The 20282-nt window shown below is 37.9% G+C and overlaps 1 protein-coding gene across 1 annotated transcript in view; it reads left to right on the top strand.

Annotated features, from left to right (window-relative positions):
* Wdr49 (WD repeat domain 49) overlaps nucleotides 1-20282 on the top strand; it is a 113883-nt gene that overhangs the window by 131 nt on the left and 93470 nt on the right. Inside the window, exons 2-3 of the mRNA XM_013016147.1 lie at nucleotides 2100-2251; nucleotides 11048-11185. Coding sequence (XP_012871601.1) covers nucleotides 2100-2251; nucleotides 11048-11185 — 290 coding nt within the window. The remainder of the gene's footprint in view (nucleotides 1-2099; nucleotides 2252-11047; nucleotides 11186-20282) is intronic.

Genomic DNA, 20282 nt, shown 5'->3' with positions numbered 1-20282 from the left:
AAGCCATTTATGACCACCCACCCAGAGTTATTTTTCTTTCTTTCCTTTTTTTTTTTTTTTGTCAGTCATGGGGCTTGAACTTGCGGCCTGAGCACTGTCCCTGAGCTCTTCAGCTTAAGGCTAGTGCTCTACCACTTGAGACACAGCACCACTTCTGGTTTTCTGGTGGTTCATTGGAGATAAGAGTCTCATGGACTTTCCTGCCCAGGCTGGCTTTGAACTGTGATCCTCAGATCTCACCCTCCTGATTAGCTAGGATTACAGGCGTGAGCCACAGGCACCCAGCTGTCCACTTATTTCTAAGGCCTTTCTTTTCCAGAAAGGAGGCCGTGTCCACCGATTAACTTCTACTGTCATGTGTTGGCAGCTCATTATACTTTCCTGTCTAGACTAATGAACACATAATGAGTTGCATCTTTATGGACGTAGCTGAGTAGGCCAGGCAGCTACACTGTCTTAGAGTAATGAGAGGAGAATTTTTTCATTGCTAGCAAGTGTGCTACCTGCCTCTTTCAGTGCAGTGTCACATGATGTGGGTTTCCCTGCTCTGCTTTCCCTTCATAGTATCTGTTACAACAGCCAGTTCTGCTGGCTGCCTATAATCCTAGCTACAGAAGAGGCTGAGATCTGTTGCAGGACAGTGCTAATACAGTTGTGGAGGCCGAGAGATTTGTAGTATCCATAGACTAATGGTCACACCTGGGAATTGGAGCCTGGCCTCAAACATCACAGGCATAAGGACTGGCTAGCTCATACCACACTGTGCAGTTCTTTTATTTATTTTTTTGGTCCGGTCATGGGGCCTGAACTCTGGGCCTAGGCGCTGTCCCTCAGCTCTTCAGCTCAAGGCTAGCACTCTACCACTCTTAAGCCACCATGGTACTTCCGGCTTTTTTCTTTTTTGCTTATGTGGTGCTGAGGAATTGAACCCAGGACTCATGAGGAATCGAACCCAGGACCTCATGCATGCAAAAGCAAGTGCTGTACCACTGAGCCACTTTCCCAGCCCCCACACTGTGCAGTTCTAAAACAAAATACCAGCCACTTGCTTAAGGTAGGATGGGATAACACTGAGGTTTGAACTCATGGACTCGTGCTTGCTCAGCTGGCATTTGATCACTGGAGCCACAACCCAGTCCTTGGTTTGTGATTTAAAAACATACCTTGAAAAGAGAACACAATTATATGATACCTTGAATGTAAACAGAAAGTAGCAGTTCAAAAAAAAAGAGAGAAAGATGGTAAGAAATAGACTCTTACTATGTAAGAATAAGTCATACATTGTTTTGTGCATGAGAAACCTAAAATTGCAGAATTGCATGTTCTTTTCTTCAACTAATGATGTTGTTTCATAATTCATAACATGCATTGTAAAAGTTGTCTTTACATAATTCTTTAATAAAAATGAGTAAGCTGCCCTCCTCTTAAATTAAAAAAAAAAACCCAATAACTGACATTTACATTATGCATTCAAGTCTCGGTTCAGTCACTAGTGGTGGAGGGGAGGAAAAGAAGTTTTAGCTGGCTTTATGCTTGTTGCCAGGAGACACACAAAGGCATCAAGGAGATGAGACAAACAACTCCACCATGTCGACGGGAAGGTGGCCGTGTGGGGCAGATCCTTCCTTGGTAAAGGAACACTAAGTTGTGCCACCAAATGTCCTCAGATGAGAAAACGCAGCTGGAAACTGTGACGTATTCATGTAAGCAAGGGGAGCCAAAGGCATTTTGAGAAGTTGCTTTTTTAATGCATTTAGATGAGCATCAGAGTTGGGTTTTGGTGTCAGTTGCTATAAACATAGAGGAAGCTTTATACATTTTTAATCGTCAGATTAAACTGAGTAAAAGGAAGGGGGTAATGTGGGGTTCAAATGTAATCTACAGGATCAAATAAGTGAGAAAGGGGAGGATTTTTGTTGCCAACCCGGGCTTGGACATTTTTTCTCTTAATTCCCTGAAAGGTTTGAGCTTTTGGTTTTGGGGATTTTTGTTCAATGGAGTTTTGATTTTTCCTAAGGTACCTGTTGAGAGGGGCAAAAATAAAACCAAAGAAGGTTGAAGTATGCTGAAAAGAGGTGAAACTATTATGACTTACCCAGACACAGCGCTTGAGTTAACTAAGGACTCACGGCCTGCGCCAAAGCACTCTGAGAGGAGAGGAGGTGAAAATGAGTTTGAAGATTATGACACCACCCTGCTGGAGAACCGGCTCAGTGTGGGTGACTTTGAGAAAATACAGAGTGCTTTCGAGGTAAGTGCTGAGCTTGTTGACTAGAAGGTTTGCGTGGCACACCAAGAGCCTGAAAATAAAGCAGAGAGAGATTTCTCTTTTTAAACGGTTCGTAACCAGTGGAAACTCGTCAGATCTGGATTTCACATCATGTGCTGAATTCTTTGGGGGTGGCCAATATTTAGTTCAAAATTACTACACATGAATAGCACCATCATTACAGAATGGTGATTTCTTAGAAATTAATGTATTTGAGGGAAAGCAAATACTATGGCTACAAAGGAGAAAAGCCAGGTGTGATGGTTTGAATAGGAAATGGCCCCCACAGACTTCTGTGTTGAAGGCTGGATCCCCGCTGGTGATGCTATTTGAAAGAGATTTTAGGAGGCAGGGGTAGTGTGCTAAGTTGTAGGAAATGAAGTATGGGGGTGGGTATCTTGTCCCTGGCCTCTCCTTCTTTCTTTCTCTTTCACAGTCTCTCTGTCTCTCTCTGCTTCCTGTCTGCATTGAGAAGATTATTTCTCCTCTAGGACCAAGCAGTTGTGCCAAAAGCCCTGAAATGCCAAGTCCAAAGAAGGAGTTCCTCCTGAAGTTCTCTCAGGTATTTTGATTACATCAATGAGGAAAATCACTAATACAGGAGTTTATTAAGGAAATCACCAGTATCAACCAATTATTCTCCCATTTGACATAGAACTGGGCAAATGTAAACATGAACATCTGTTTTATGAAAATCCTCTCTATACAAGAAGCCCACCTTCCATATGTCTTGTTGATCTTAGAACAGTGTCATTTTAATTCCATATGGAAAATATACCCGAAGAATTTCAATACAAATGAATAACTTCCTTCAATTCATATGAAATTTGGCAACTCTGAATAAAGAAGAGTATACATCAAAGTGATTTTTAGTTTCAAATAGACAAGAAGTATCTTTTGATGCTGTAGAATTTAAGTAGAAATGAACTTCCATCCTTTCTACTTCAGTATGGATGCTAAAATATATCAGAACTTCATAAAGTTCTCACTGGGTGCTTGGAGTAGAATCTGTATTAATTTGAAGCAAGTTTGGAACATTTCAGAATGCAACCTAGAAATTAACAACATGTGAAGCTTAACAATTATATTGACATAATTTGTACACATTTTAATTTTTAGTTATCCATCTAAACTCTGCTAAACATTACATTTTGCATAATTATTTACATTCTACCTGCATTAATATATTGTCTTCTCTATCTATCATTTTAAAATAATAGAATCTACAATATTTAGCAGCAAAGACAGTCTCTTATACTGTTCTCATTTTAGTCTTCATGCATTTGCTATTCTTCCATCTAACCCTCTTTTTCTGAAAGATTTCAGTGTTACTCCTGCCCAATGTCACAAATGAATCTGGCAGATTTTGGTAGACACAGCAAACATTTTGACAGCTTGCGGACAATCAGGGAAATGTAACAGCAGATTATGACAGCTTTGACACTGGAATGAACAGAAATGTGGCAGTTTAGTCCTGGTGCTGAGAACACAGAGGATTTGAATTTTTGTGTCTATTAAAGAACAAATGTTATTATAGTCGTGTGAGTGAAACTGCTCCCCAAGGTGAAGGGTGGGCATCTTTTCAAACTACAGATTAGCAGCCAAAGTGACACTGGAAAATCCAGTCACAAGGTGATTTTTCTTTTGGATGTCATTTGTTCATTTTGCATGAAACCTTTCAAAGTTGGACCACTGACTTGGAAATTACTAGCTGATACTAATGGGCCAAAAATGGAGAAGAGAATCTGATTCAGAGCTTCCATTGTAAATGGAGGATCTACGATAGCTTTTTATAAAATTGAGAGAAGGGCTTTTAAGAAAAAAGTCCATCCATTCTTAACATATTCAACAACCACAGAATGGAACCATCCAAAGCAATTATGCAGCCTGTGGGGGAAGGGAGGCCCTTGAATAAACATGATTTGCAAACACAACATGAACATCTAGAGATGATACAACCAGACAGTTCCAGGGGAGGCCAGCCCATCTGTCATGAAGGAAGCCATGGCTGTTCTTCAATAATGTCTGGTCCAGAACTAAAGACATGCTCTTGACAGTTGTACAAGATTCCACAGCCAGATTCCTGTATCTTTTATTCTACTTTGTTTGCTTCTGTTTTTACACAGATTGTATATAACAGAGATAATTATAGAGCTTAAATAATAAAAAGTTAAAAACCAGAATGTTTAGCCTTAGATTTGGCAATATTTTATATGCCCCCGTTGAAATATACTTTACCCTTTTAATCTTAATATAATATTTAGGAAAAATCCAAGTAATTACATTTCATCATATGAAGATATAAATAAGTTATGCTCAGTTGGTGTTGAAGAGCTAGAAATCAGACTTCCAAGATTTGCAAAAACAGATTTGCCACATACATTGTGATTATGTGCAAATTAATATCTTTGGATCTCAGTTTCCTTTAGTTCTAACACAAGAATAGCTGAGTTTTGGGAGGATTGAGGAAAGAACTTAGAAACCCATTGGTTCATAGAATGAGTGGTCAATTGACATGAAGTACTGTATATTTAATTAGTTGAGGTTGAGCCACATGATCTCTGAACTTGTCTTGATTCTAATGTGTGTATTTCTTTTTTTTTTAAATCTCTTTCTTTCTTTTTTTTATTGTGAAAATACCATACAGAGGAGTTACAATCACATGGGCAAGATAACAAGTTCATTTCTTTTTTTTTAATTTATTTTTTGCTGTGAAAATACTGTACAGAGGGGTTACAATTACATGGGCAAGATAATGAGTACATTTCTTATCAAGCGTTGTTGCCTCCTCCTTTGTTTCCCCTCCCCATCCCTTCCCATCCTCCCCTCGCCCCCCCCACCAAAGTTGTAAAGTTCGTTTTCAACATAACAACTGTACATCTCATTGTTGCAATGGGTCCACCTGTATCCTTATGTAAATGACTTGTTTTTCCTCTTTCCCTCCGCAAATTATACCAACATAATGTGTGTATTTCTTAAGGGAAATTAAACTTTCAACAACACTTGCTATTGTCTCCAATAGTACCAAAGATGCAAAAGCAAATATTCTCATAGAAAAGTAAAAAAACACATTATTTTTCCCTTTCTTGTTTCACATTTTATCAGTAGCAAAGCATTTTAATTGATATCTTAATGTTCTTCTTTGACGCAAAGAAGTTGCACAAGTAGAAGAACGATAAAAATAACAGGTGGATTTCATTTTTTTTTCAAGTAATGATGTCAAAGGCCTTCTGTCAGCCAGAAGGGACTGAAAGGTGCATTATTCATAGCACTGCACAATAATAGCCACTTCAACTTTCCTGTAGAACTTGAAATGCTTCAAGAAATGACATGGTCTCTGGATATTTATATCATTTTGATGTCAACTGTGTTTTGTATTCTCTTAGAAACCACAAAAGCCAGCAACAGTAAAGAAAATTGTGGTTGTTGTGCTGATTTTATAGGAATGATGAGTTGTAAAAATTATTATCTAAAGGAAATGAGATTTTTGGAAGGCTCCACTGCCATTATATATATATATACATATATATACACATATATATGTATACATATATATATATGCATATATATGTGTATATATATATATAAAGTTTCTTGTGCATGATGAGCTATGTAGGTATATGAGCATTTCTTGTTTGCTCTGTTGTTGATCTCTGGGTGTCAGGATATTCTTTGTCTGTTGCCTGTTTGATCTGGGATGATAATTTGCCCTCTACTGCTAGGCTGTCTGGATTGGGTCCTGAATTGCTTCTTCCAGCAACTGACTGTTTCATTTCCTGGCATGTGTGTCCTGGCTCAGGTTGTGGGTTCAAAGCCAGGTGCTGGAACTACTTTATCTATGGCATGTTGCCATTTATCCAAGCTCTGACCAGTATTTACTTTTATATCATTATCAGAAACATGTAACACATTAGGTATTTATGCTCAAAGTCAAATGGTTCAACACAGTTTAGTGTGAGAAAACAAAAATCCTAGCAGGAAGTTTCCAAAAACTGTCCAGTAAGAATTCTTTGAACAGATCACTTGGGACTGAATGAAATCTAATCACCACACATTTGTGCTACCTTACCTCAAATGCCCAGAAAGTTCAGAAGGAGATTATAGAGGCCCTAAAACTGTGCCTGAAGAATAGCATTCCAGAATTTATCTTTGATATCTGCATACAATTCCCCAAATGCCTATAGACAGGTTCTCCAACAGGATCTATGAACTTCTTTGTCTCAACTGGAAAAACTGAGGATTGACACCTTGCTAGCTAGACTAGCCTTTAAGAAAATTCAGAAAGTTAGCTGTGGTTCTTTCCTACCTTTCCAATATTTGTGCTTCTTTCCAAACAGTCAGGTTTCCTCACAACTTCTGAAGAACCCAAGTTTGATCAACTTTCTTTTTGCTCAATGCAGTTTACTAGTACAGTAGCCAGGGATCAAGCTCAAGTGGATATGTCCCAAATTGCACAGCGGTTCTTGTTCCTTGATCCTTTCCTCCCCCCCCCCCACCCCAGACATCACCATTTTGATCAAGGAAGTACAATTACTCATTCCTTTCACTCAGAACATTTAGATTTTAATCGTTTCTCATAAAATGAGAGAAATCCTGTGAATATAATTTAATTTTTTGTAGGTAATATTGCTAATTAGAATATGGAATATTGTGCTATATAATAACATTGTTATTTTTTATTTTTTAAATTTTATTTTATTGTAAAGATGCTGTACAGAGGGGTTACAGTTACATAACATTGTTAGTTTTTTTTAAAAAAATAATATTTTCTGGGGCTGGGAAGGTGGCTCAGTGGTAGAGCGCTTGCCTTGCATGCATGAGGCCCTGGGTTCGATTCCTCAGCACCACATAAGCAGGAAAAAAAAAGCCAGAAGTGGCGCTGTGGCTCAAGTGGTAGAGCGCTAGCCTTGAGCTGAAGATCTGGGAACAGTGCCCAGGCCCAGAGCTCAGGCCCACCACGGGACCCCCCAAAAATAATATTTTCTAATTTTCTACACTAGAAGCTAGATGGCTATGGCATTATCCGATGATATCCTATGAGACCATCATCATGAATGGGGTCCATTGTTATTCATGCACCACATTGTGTAGTACAAGGCTGTTGCCATGGTTTCAATATGGACATTGAACTCTCCGTGAGGGAAAGACTTGGTATCCACAAAGGGAGTATTGGGAGGTTATGTGGACTCTTAAGGGATGGGGCTTGGTGAGAAGTCTTTGGATCATTGAGTCTGTACCCCCAAAGGAGATTGTACAACCCTAAACATCTCAGTCACTGTTTCTTGGCTCATAATGTGAGCTGTTGGACCAATGGGGCCATGCAATGATGAGATTGAACCTTCTGAAGCATGAGCCAAAATAAACATAGCTTGACTTCAAAAGAAGCATGCCTCAGGTATTTCATTGCAGGATGTGAATCAGACAAACACAACCATCATTAGTAGTTTAAACATGATAGAGATCCATTCTTGATCAAATAAAGTGGAAAGCAGATAATTCTAATTGGCAAACATCTTGCAATAGGGATTCTGGTCTCCAGGCTCTTTCTGGTTCTGCCTTCCAAGTCTTCCATGATCAAGCCATTAGGAATGAGAGGAATATGGGAGAGGATGGTGAGAAGAATTTTGAAGGCCAGGCTTTTATCCTATTGGATAGAACTCAATTACACAGCCAGCTCTAATCACAAGGGAAGTATACAGATGTAGGTGTCCAAACAACCTCTCATCCATGATCCTCTTAGAGTTTAATGCTAAGAAAACTTCCATCTCTTCTAATGGATCAGCATCATTCACTGTATAATTTTATGAGCCATGTACCCAATTGTGTTTTATTTTAGCTCATAGATAAATCTAGTGTTCAACGGATACAACCATTCTTGATTTATATTTTTTGGAAACAATTATCTACTATTTTCATTATCTGACTCTTGTTCTTTTATCTATACCTTAACACCTTTACTGCCTGTGTGCCTTCTGTTGTAACTAAAGTCAAATCCTGGAAATCAACGGAGGAGAAGACAATGCATAAGGATGTAATACCTATCAAATGTGAAAAGATTTTTATAAAGTGCTTCTGAAAGCATGATATGATTTGATGCTGTTCATGGGGGCAGGGCAGATGTATTTATTTCCTGGTTGTTCATAAAAAGGTAGCGACTCAAATATACTTCATCAACTTCCTCATGGGGCAGAGTCAGAGCTCAGAGATAGTCTGTCAACTTCCCAGCCCATTGTTTGGCATGACTCCAAGTAGCTACAAGGTAACTTTCCTTTGGGAGGCTGTGCTGAGAAAAAGAATTAACCAGAATAAAGTATTAACAAAACAAGCCTGTTAAGCTAATGGAAAACAGGCTCTGTACTCTATTAACTTGGAGTGGATACACAATCAGCAAATAATCAACTACTCCTACCAAAAAAACATCAGTGCAGTGACTCTTGCGGGGTGCTGGTGGCTCACTCTTGTAATCCTAGCTGCTGGGAAAGACTGAGATCTGAGGATCATGAATCAAAGTCAGCCTGGGGAGGAAAGTCCTTGAGACTCTTATTTCCAGTTAACCACCACAAAACCGGAAGTGGAAGCTGTGGCTCAAGCTGGTAGAGTGCTAGCCTTAAGCTGAAAACAAAAACAAAAGAGCTCAGGGACAATGCCCAAGCCCTGAGTTCAAGCCCCAGCACTGACAACAACAAGACTTTTCAAAAAGCATCTTGATGGAAATGTATGAGAAAGTGAACAGGTAAAGCTTCAACTCCCTTCTACAGCACAAAGTGTATTCAGCAGTGTTGGTTAATCCATCTTCTGCTCAACAAAAGCAGCAGTGAGAGTATTCACTCGCAGCTCCCATAGCACAATCAAAACATGGATTTCAGATGGCAGCCAATCAGGGGAGTTTCTCGGGTTCCCCTTCCCCTGTCACGTCCTCACATGAAGGTAAGAGTGGACGGCCAAATCTCACATCCTTGCAGCTGGCACAACTGCTCATGGCACAGGACTTCTTTGGTGATTTGGTTTGCCTTGTTAAAATTCTCAGGTGTTGATAGCAAACAGTACATGGCCAGCTTTCAAGGAAGTGGAGTTGTGCGCCAAGGAAGTCTGTCTTTCCAGAGACTCCTAGGAGCCTTTGTGCTGACTTTGGGGGCAAGTTCCATTTTGGGGCCAGCAGTCACTTCATGCCTTTTCCAATTCATTTGTGTACTTTTCTAACAATTGCTTGTTACAATTAGCCTAGATCAGTGGAAGCAATGAGAATGCATTTGATGTGTGTGTGTGTGTGTGTGTGTGTGTGTGTGCGCGCGCGTGCACACGCAACTAAAGTTTGATCTCAGGCCTCATACTGACTAGGTAGGAGTTCTACCATGGAGCCACACCTCCATCCCATTTTTGTACTTGTTTGAGAGATAGGGTTGCTATTCCTGCCTGGACATACTTGCCTGGACTCTAGTCCTCCTATTTTTATTTTCTTCTGGCCATAGGTAGGATGATAGAGATGCATGCCACTGGGCTGAGTTATTGGCTGAAATGGAGTCTGGCAGACTTTCTGCCTGGGTTGTCCTTGAGCTGTGATCTTCTTAGCCTCTCAAGTAACTAGGATGATAGACATGAGATACAATGCTTGGCTTGAGTGAATATTTTAACCTTGAACTTTAGCCACAACTGGACCAGAGAAGACACTTGTTATCAAGAAGGAAGAACTAAATAACAATCACCATTGGCATGCATTTTTAGTGGCATACCACTAAAGGACCTCAGATTCTTCATTTCTTTTAAATAACTGTATTGGACTATGAGACACCAAATAATTCACCCATTTGAAGCATATAATCCAGGTTTTTTAATCTATTCAATTATGTATTTTTACCACAACTACTTGTAGAATATTTTCATTGACTCTAAAAGAAACTCTCCATTCTAGCTACCTTACTTCAACCCATCCACAGAGTTCCTTCATTTTTGAAGGTGTGATATACAATCTAAACTGTTTTCTAGGTTCGATATGCCATTATTTAATAATCTTATGGATGCATGAAATTCTTGTCACAATCTTATGATTTTCATCAAGTGGATAACAGTTCTTTTAAAAGTATATGTTTAAGACTGGGTGCCAGTGGCTTATGCCTGTAATTCTAGCTACAGGCAGAGATCTGAGGATTGCAGTTCAAAGCCAGACTGGACAGGAAAGTCCATGAGATTCTTAATGTCCAATTAATCACCCCAAAGCCAAAAGAGAAATGGTGGCTCATGGTAGAGCACTAGGTTTGAGTGAAAAAGCTCAGGGACAATGCTCAGCCCCTGAGATCAAGCTCTAAGAGCAGCCTATGCATGCACACATGCATACGCATATGTACACACACACTCTATCTATCTATCTATCTATCTATCTATCTATCTATCTATCTATCTATCAATCTATCTATGTTTATATATTATCATGAAGCTCCCTCATCCCACTTGTCAGCTTAGCAAAAGAGATGACAGTGAGTGAGCTCATTTGGGACCTAGTACAGAGAATTGAAAACTTCCAGGACCCAAGAGTAAACTAAAAGATTACAATCATCTTTATTTAAGAGATGAAGATAGATGTATTGATCATGCTTTCCCCTGTAGCTACAATTCCATTCAATTCACTTCTACTTCATTGGAAACTTAGTTGTTCCATTTTTGGCTGGAGAGATGTTTATTCTGAAGTTTCAGTTTCAGGGTTTTCAGGAGCCTGTGTAAATATTAGTCAGGACACTTTAACTCCATTTGAATTTGTGAGTTCTTGAATCATTGCTAACACAGTGTAAACGCAAATTAAAACCAACCAAAGCCATTGAAGCTAGAAAAAGCAGTGCGATGAGCCCTGGCTGGCAGACTGGTGTCTACTGTGCTTTTGTTCAGTCGCTCATGAATGTGCATTGGAAGATGAAAATTGCAAGGGTGATAAAAACTGGTACATCTGCTCTGAAATAACTGATCTAATCTTCTGCTCCAGAAGATGATCATGAGCGTTGACAGCAAATGCTAATACATATTCATAGCCAGTTTATGACCAAGGGAAATTGAGGCAGGCCCAGCAGCCTGGAGCATGAGAAAGCAGCATGTTAATTTGAAATTTAATTACAGAGATAGAATGGAAAGGGTACATTTTGATAATGTATACTCACTCAACTGTCACGGAACATTACCCCAAAAATCACGCCTCATGTCTGACAAAAGAAATATTAATTTTGAAGAAGTGGTTGAGAAGTGTAGCAGGTCCTGGAGAAGACAAGATTGTGTGATCCTATTATAAATTATGTTTCTCATGTGGAGAACAGGATGCATCGCAGAATTCTAATGATCTGAATCAAAAGCATGAAACTTCCTGACAAAGAAAAGAGTTTTGGTTCCTGTACGATTTCTTTTTAAAAACAACATTTTTATTATCTTTAAGCAGTTGTACTAAGAAGTTGCTATTCAACAAAGCAGTTTACGAACATAATGCATCTTGATCAATGTCACCCCTTTGGGACATTCCAATCCACCCCTTCCCTCACTTTTCTTAATTTTATAGAGTGTACATTGGATTTGTTATTGCATTCTTCCTCCTTCTCCTCTTCCTTTCTCTACCCCATCTCACTGACCCCACCCTGACCTATTCAAGTAGCTGTTTCTCTGTGTTTATTATTTTGTTGAACTATGATTTTGCCTTTCAAAAGACTTACATTGGTTGAGTTTTCCCCTAGATCGCTGTATTTCAATTTGTATGTTTCTGTACACTTGCCTATGACCCAACATACTTGCTTATAAGTTTAAAAGTTAAATCTAGCTTCCAAATACACAGAGGGAAATATGCGACCCTTACCTCTCTGGGCTTGACCTACTTCACCTAACATGTTCCCCCCGACAGGTCCTTCTATTCCTTTGCAAATGATGTGATTTCCTTAGATGTTTGGGTTGTTTCAGCAAGCCTAAAGTCCTCATTGCACTTAAAATAAAAGCAATAGTTGATATGATATTCATGGTATTATTACTTCCTGGTAATCTAGGGCCATGGGTCTTTTGTCATGACTGGCACAACTAGGCCCTCAATGAAGTAACAATATTTGAAAACTGATCTTGTTTGTATTGTTCAAAGTGAGTGCTAAACATTTAGGATGTTATTTGCCATGAAAGGACACTTAATAAGTATTCATCAAATGAATAAATCTAGCCCATATTGTTTTCTTGTGGTACATTGTATACTAATGAGTCAATGGAATGAATGGGTAGGGGGATGGATGGATGGATGGATAGACTGATGGATGGATAGATGGATGGGTGGTTATCACTATTTGGCATTTAATTCTAGGATCTGGAAGCAAATATTCACCAATGGATAAGAGCTGTAGACGTTAGGTCAATGATATCCAAACTCACTCCCAGGCTTTGAAGACGGAGAAGAATATTCAGCGTTCTGGCCAAATTGGGTGCTCCTTTCTCCATAGTTTTAACCTAGGATTTATACTCTTATTTCACATAAGTCCCTAATTACAGTGTAGAAGAAAGGAAGAAAATATTTTAAGAAAAATATAAATAATAAGAATGTATTGCTATTTTAAAACCACGTAGGGTTATACAAGAACTACTTTGTATCCATAATTGATGATTCTTAAGAGCAATACTGAAACCTGGTGAGGTTTTTTTGTTTGTTTTCATTTTTGTATGGACAACGTTATGTTTTGTTGATGAAATGTAAATTGGTTCAACCTTTTTAAGGAGGATTTGACAAGACATTCAAAACAACATTGAGATTCCACCTCACTCCAGTTAGAATGGCCATTATCAAGAAAAATAACAATAACAGATGCTTGTGGGGATATGTCCAAAATTGGATGCTACTACATTGTTGGTGGGAATGTAAAGTCATCCAACCACTCTGGAAAGCAGTATGGAGTTTCCTCAAAAAGCTAATCATAGAGCTCCCCTATGCCCCAGAAATTCCACTCTTGGGCATTTACCCAAATGAGCATAAACAAGGCCACACTAAAGCTACTAGCACAACTACATTCATTGCTGCATTATTTACTATAGCCAAGACATGGAATCAACTAAGACGCTCCTCAGTGGATGAATGGATCAAGAAAATGTGATATATATGAACAATGCAATTCTATGCTTCCATCAGAAAGAATGACATTATCCCATTCATAAGGAAATGGAAAGACTTGGAAAAATCTTAAGTGAAGTAAGCCAGACCCAAAGAAACAAAGGCTGCCTGTTTTCCCTCATTTAATAATTAGTAATGTCTAGGAAGTCCTAGCAGATGAGCAGAATATCTCAACAGCTATGTACATATGACCATATAAAATTATATTACTTGAAATGAGCTACAAGATATGGAAACAAGAAGGTTTTTTTTTTCTTAGTATACTATATGAAGTTATTTTTTTCTTTATTTTTCTCTTTGGTTTACCTCCTGTTGGTACCCTTTGTAATGTATATAAGTTTATCTGATTTGGGGATGGGAGGCAGAATCCCAGAATGGTATGAAAAAGGGCAAAGGGCAAATCAATGCAACAGTGATACTCACAAGACACTATGTTGGATATGAACTTTACAATTTGGGGGAAGGGAGTTGAGTGGGAGGGACAATGGGAGAAAATGAGGGAGGGGGAACAATTTTCTACTAGAATTATACTCATTTCCTTACTTATGTAAGTGAAGCCCCTGTGTATATCACCTTTACAATAAAACAATACCATAAAAAGCTATTAGAATATGCATATCTTTTGTCTTAGAAATGTTCCTTTTAGGGATTATTTTCCTCAGGAATGAATTATGCAATCAAACAAAGATGTTTGTATAGGACTATGTTATATGAAACAGTAATACACTGGGGATTGTTGAATGTTATAAATAACCTTGTGTCCTCTCCATAGACTATTATGAAGATAAAAAAACAATGGCGTCATGGTATAACTTAAGTGGATAAAGCAATCTGAATGATTAATGCATTAAGGCACTACTTGGTAAACAATACATAGTCATTTTGATTTGTCTAGAAAAGTATCCGAAAAGATGATAAATGTGGAATATTTTTATTTTTTTCTCTGTACTTTCTTTTCTAAGCATGGGATATTTGTTAAAAATAAATACTTTAAAAAGTATTTTAAAAATAATTTTGATTAGTAAATTCAAATGTTTCCAGTTCAATTGTGATCTTAAGGACAAAAAAAGTCTGAATAAAGTTTAATTTTAAAAAGGGTGTACTTCTGGAGTACACACACACACACACACACACACACACACAAATGGCCAGTTTTCCTGTGTCAAAAGAAACCTAACTTTAACAAAACTCAAAGTGAAACTTCCAATTTCCTTAAAAACAGTTCACTAGAACTGAGCAATGTGGAAAAACTTTTCCAGGCAAAAGAAAATGATTTTCATAATACTCTTTCTTTTTTAAAATTTAATTTTATCATCAAGGTGTTATACAGAGGGGTTACAGTTACATATATAAGGTAGTGAGAACATTTCTTGTCAAATTTGTTACCCCTCCCTCAGTTTCCAACTCTTTTCCTCCCCCCCATACCCATACTCCCCCACCAAGGTCTACAGTACATTTCCAACATATTGTCTTATGAGTATCACTGTTGCGTTGAGTATCACTGTTGCGTTGGTTTGCCCTTTGTCCTTTGTCTCAATCTTTTATTGTTCCCCTTCCCTTATTCAGATAAATGTATATACAATACTTTGGGTACCAAAAGCAAATACAATGACAACAGGGGATAAACCATAAGGGGAAAAACACAAAAGAAAAAAGAAATCACATAGTACATTAAAAACAACAACAACAAAGAAAAACCTCCTATTTCCATATCTTGGAGCTCATTTTGCTTAGCGTCTTCTTATGTGGTCATATGTCCATAGCTATTGAGCTATTCTGCTCATCTACTAGGACTATCCTAGACAGACACTAATTATTACAAGGGGGGAAACATGGGATCTATGTTTTTTTGGTTCTGGCTTCACTTAATATTTTTTCAAGTCATTCCATTTCCTTATGAATGCAGTGATGTCATTCTGATGGAAACATAGAATTCCATTGTGTGTGTGTGTATATATATATATATATATATAATATTTTCTTGATCCATTCATCTACTGAGGAGCATCTTGGTTCCGTATCTTAGATATGGGAAATAATGCTGCAATAAACATTGTGCTGGTAGCTCAAGGCTGAAATCAGGAAAGCAACTCATTTTGTAATAGCCCCTCATGATGCTCTTTCAATGTGAGTCCTGCAGACATGTTTCTAATCATCTAATGTGTGCAAAACCAGGAATGATGGCACTTGCTTTAATCTCAGCACTTAGGAGGCGGAGGCAGGAAGATCAAGTGTCAGCCTGGGCTACATAGGTAATGTTCCAGCCTCAACTACTCAGGCAGACCTTTGTCCAAACATCAGGGATTATGGCATACTAAGGCTCTAGATCTGATTGTCAGCACCAGAGGTAGAGTAACTTTTGTTTTCGAAGGGAACCAACCACATCCTGAGTGTCAGTTGTCTGATTCTCATAAGAACAATTGGAGACAATAATTCATAATTTTCTTACCCAATAGTTACAAAGAAACTAACAATGAATTTACAAAAATTATTTTGTAAGAACTACATAAAACTATGCTTTACAATTGCACACTTATATTTCTTTTTTTTTTGTTGTTGTTGTTGTTGGTCGTGGGGCCTGAACTCTGGGCCTGGGCGCTGTCCCTCAGCTCTTCAGCTCAAGGCTAGCGCTCTACCACTTGAGCCATAGCACCACTTCCAACTTTTTCTGCTTATGTGGTGCTGAGGAATTGAACCTAGGGCCTCATGCATGCAAGGCAAGCACTCTACCACTGAGCCACCTTCCCAGCCCGCACACTTATATTTCATATGGACTAGAAGAGTTATTCTAAGAGAGGGCAGAGTCTACCTTTTTAATTCAAGGAGACCAGACAGAATATTGACTAATAGGATTGAAAGTCTGTCTCTATAAATATAACATTAGGTAATTCTTATCTGAAAGGCTTATGCTCAAGTTGGAACACATTTTATGCTGAGAGGAAGGTTTTATTAAAGCTATAATGATTAAACTTTCCATGAAGAAGGATGAGAATGATTTTGTGCTCTATTTTATAATTTAGAAAATTAAATTTCCTAAATTCTGGTTTCTTTTATACCTGTCCTACATACTTGCAAATTTAACTTGATATGGACATATCTTCAGGAACAGCAATTAATATTGAATGGAGCAAGTTAATGTAAAGATAGCTTCTTATGCAGATTTTCTTAGCAGTGTCTCACACAAACCCTGAGAGGTGATAACTGGCCTAAAGGTATACACGTGTTGGATGACAAATTCAGACATAAAAATCCAGATGCTAACTAAATTAGTCCTCATTTAAATACATGTATATGTATGAGTATATAACTTCAAAGATAAAGACAAATTATTTTGCCACCTTATATTAAATCTCATGCAAAATCAGTTTATAACAACTGAGTCATGGTACATGAACAGTTATTTTTAGACCGATGTGTTTTCATAGGTTCTTCTCTATGGAGTTATCTCCTGCCCAGAATTGTGGGGTAAGTACTAAAATAATGAAGCAACATCCCCAGTGGCTGACAATAAGACTTATACATACATATGCATATACACACATAATACGTCAGTCTTATATATATATGGGAAACAGTTAAGGTTCCTGGCAACAGACTGTCTTAGAACAATTTCCAAATTGTGCTTCTTGTGGCTCTGAAAGAGTATGTATAATTATTTAATTTCAGATAAAAAACTACCATCATGATAATGATGAGAGATAAAAGAGCTTCCGATTATCCTCTTCGGGACATCTCCTACACATATTCGATCTCCCAAGAAGTATCTTAGAACCACTCAGTTAGCAATGAGCCACTTCTTATTGAGAAAATCAATTTACTTCAGTCAAGAATTATTTACACTTTCACACACACACACACACACACACACACGAGTTAAATTCTCACAGAACAGTCATTAACAATATGATGACTCAATTTATGGAGTCCTTAATATTCTTGAAACCCTTCTGAAGGGAATTAACATTTATTGAGTATAAATGGGCTAAACACACATTAAATTATCTCATAAGCTACACAGACATAAAATTACCAATTAATCTCAAAGCATTCCCAAGAGTGAGTTATCATGATTCCTATTTAGAAAACATAACTGCACGCTGTGGTGGAGTTCAGCTACACTATCCCGCACTCTCCTTCCACAGCCTGGTGTGTGTTGTAAGCTGGTATGATTGAATTAATTCTAGTCCTGGAGGTTAAGTAAGGACAATTGAAGAAAGGAGAATCAGGTAGGTGGTAAAAAATAAAAAAAGAATGCATTTGTACTTTTAAGCTTATATGAAAAAGATTAGGTAGTTTAATTAAATATTTCACTAATTTATCCAACTTGTTATAAAATAGAATTTATAAACTTAAGATCACATTATTTATTGAAGCACCATACTTTTAAATGAGTTAGGATAGTTTGTTTAATAGGTCTTGGGGCATAAACTCAGTTCCTGGTCACTGTCCTTGATCTTTTCTGCTCTACCACTTGAGCCACAGCTCAATGTTTCGTTTTTTGGTGGTTAATTGGAGACTAAGAGTCTCATGGACTTTCCTGCTTGGGCTGGTTTTGAACTGTGATCCTCAGATCTCAGCCTTCTGAGTAGCTAGGATTACAGGTGTGAGCCACCAGTGCCTAGCCTTTAGGATTTTTTAAACTTAATCTTTTTTGTTTATTTTTTATCTTTTAAAGCAAACTCTTAAGCTTTAAGCAAAACATGGGTTTTAAAACTTAACCCAGAAAAAGTAATAAGTGAATACCAGTAATGGGGAAACTGATTTTTGGTGGGGATATAGCTAGCTGGAAGCTTTCACTTACTGGCTGGGCCTGAGATGAGCCTACATTTGTTTGATCCATTCAACAATATGCGGGCCCCTGTGCCGTGTCTCCTGTCTTGGTTTCTGATGCAGGAAATGTTGACAACTCATCACAAATCTCAATGGACGAATCAATCTGTCAATACTGAGCTACCCACCTATGTGAAATAGAGTCCTTCTTCATTAGTCATCATTGGGATTTGCCTGCTTCCCCAGATTGATTTGCAAGTCGGCATCTATAGTCATGGCACTGATAGTCCTTCACAGACATATGAAAGACATATTAAAATCCAAGTTTCCCAATAGCAAGATGAGGGAGAGGAAGGTAGCAGACGTTGACAGGCACTTGGTCAGCTTGTTTTAGTTCTTAGACTGCCGGGAAGTGTCCTGTTCTTTATTTATTTCTGTTGGTGATTTTTTCTGATTCACATGGCCCCCAAGTGTAGTGGTAAAGTGCTTTAAGTTCAAGAAAGCTGTGACATTGGAGAAAATACATATGTTGGTCTCTTTCAGTATGAGTCATAATACAGATGGTCCTGAGTTCAATTATAATGAATTAGCAACAATATGAAAGAAAGTGTCTTTCAACAGAGTACAAGTGAAACACCACTATGTGTTCAGCTGATTATTAAAATGGGGTGACCAGAGGGTTACAGACACTTGACCTCATGTTCTCCCTTGGAGCAGTGGCTCATCATTTGCTACTTGAGTATGCACAAGACACTGCATAGAACATTAGCAGGAAAGCCAGCCTCAAAGCCAGGTGCCTTTTCTGTTCTTTGGAAGGGCCTATTTACATGAGGGGATTGCTTCAATGAAAAATTCGTGGTGTTACAACTTTACTGGTTGTATTCAACCACGTTCAGGAATTCATCTATTTCCCATCATGTCTGTATTAGTTTCCTGCCCCTGACATAACAAATCAACATGAACACAAACTTAAATATAACTTAAATATATGAATTTATGAGTTTACAGCTCTGAAGGTCATAAGTTCAAAAGTGAATTTTACATAAATCAAATTCAGGTGTCTCCATGTTTATCCTCTTTCTGGAGGCTCCTTTTCTGATTCAAGAGGCTTTTGGATTATTTGTTAATATCTACATACCTCTGTGACCTTTCCTTTCATGAACACATCTTTTCTAACTCTTCTGCTTCCCTCTTCGAGTGTAAGGACTTTGTAATTAAGGATGTTGTTTCTAGTCCTGTGAATGATATGTTCCTTAGTCCCTATTCATTAAATCGTAGTACCTTTATAAAGGCTAACATTTTTCTTGGCAATTTTCTTTTTCTTTTTTAATTTTTATTGTGAAAATACCGTACAGAGGGGTTACAATTACATGGGCAAAGTAATGAGTACATTTCTTATCAAGCATTTTTGCCTCCTCCTTTGTTTCTACTTCCCAACCTTTCCCATCTCCCCCCACCCTCTCACCCTGCCCTGCCAAAGCTGTAAAGTTTATTTTTCAACATTACTACTTATACATCTAATTGTTGCAATGGGTCCACCTGTATTCCAATTTAAACGGTTTGTTTTTGCCCTTCCCCTCCACAAATTATACCAACATCAAAGACAATGAAATCAGGGGTTATACCATGGGGGAGGGTCATACAAAGCAACAAAGAAATCATCTTATAAATATTTTAGAAACAATAGCAAGAAAGAAAAAAACATTTGAATACTTATTTTGGGGTTCATTTCACCTAACATCAACTTATCTGACCTTTTCTGCTTTTCTTAGAGATATACTAGTTATTGCAAATAAGAGAAACCATGGGACTATGTTTCTTTGGGCCTGGCTTACTTCACTTAATATAACTTTTTCCAAGTCTTTCCATTTCCTAACAAAAGGGCAATGTCATTCATTCTAATGGAGGCATAGAATTCCATTGTGTATATATACCACATTTTCTTGACCCATTCACCTACTGAGGGACATCTGGGTTGGATCCATATCTTAGCTATGGTAAATAATGCTGCAATATACATAGTTGTGCTGGTAGCTTTTGTATGGTCTTGTTTGTGATCATTTGGGTAAATGCCCAAAAGTGGGATTGCTGGGTCATAGGGGAGCTCTATGTGGAGTCTTTTTTTTTTTATTGTGA

Source organism: Dipodomys ordii, unplaced genomic scaffold (assembly GCF_000151885.1).
Source record: "Dipodomys ordii isolate 6190 unplaced genomic scaffold, Dord_2.0 Scaffold30, whole genome shotgun sequence".
Taxonomy (NCBI): Eukaryota; Metazoa; Chordata; class Mammalia; order Rodentia; family Heteromyidae; genus Dipodomys; species Dipodomys ordii.
The sequence above is the reverse complement of the archived record's forward strand: the minus strand, read 5'-3'. Positions and strand labels throughout refer to the sequence as shown.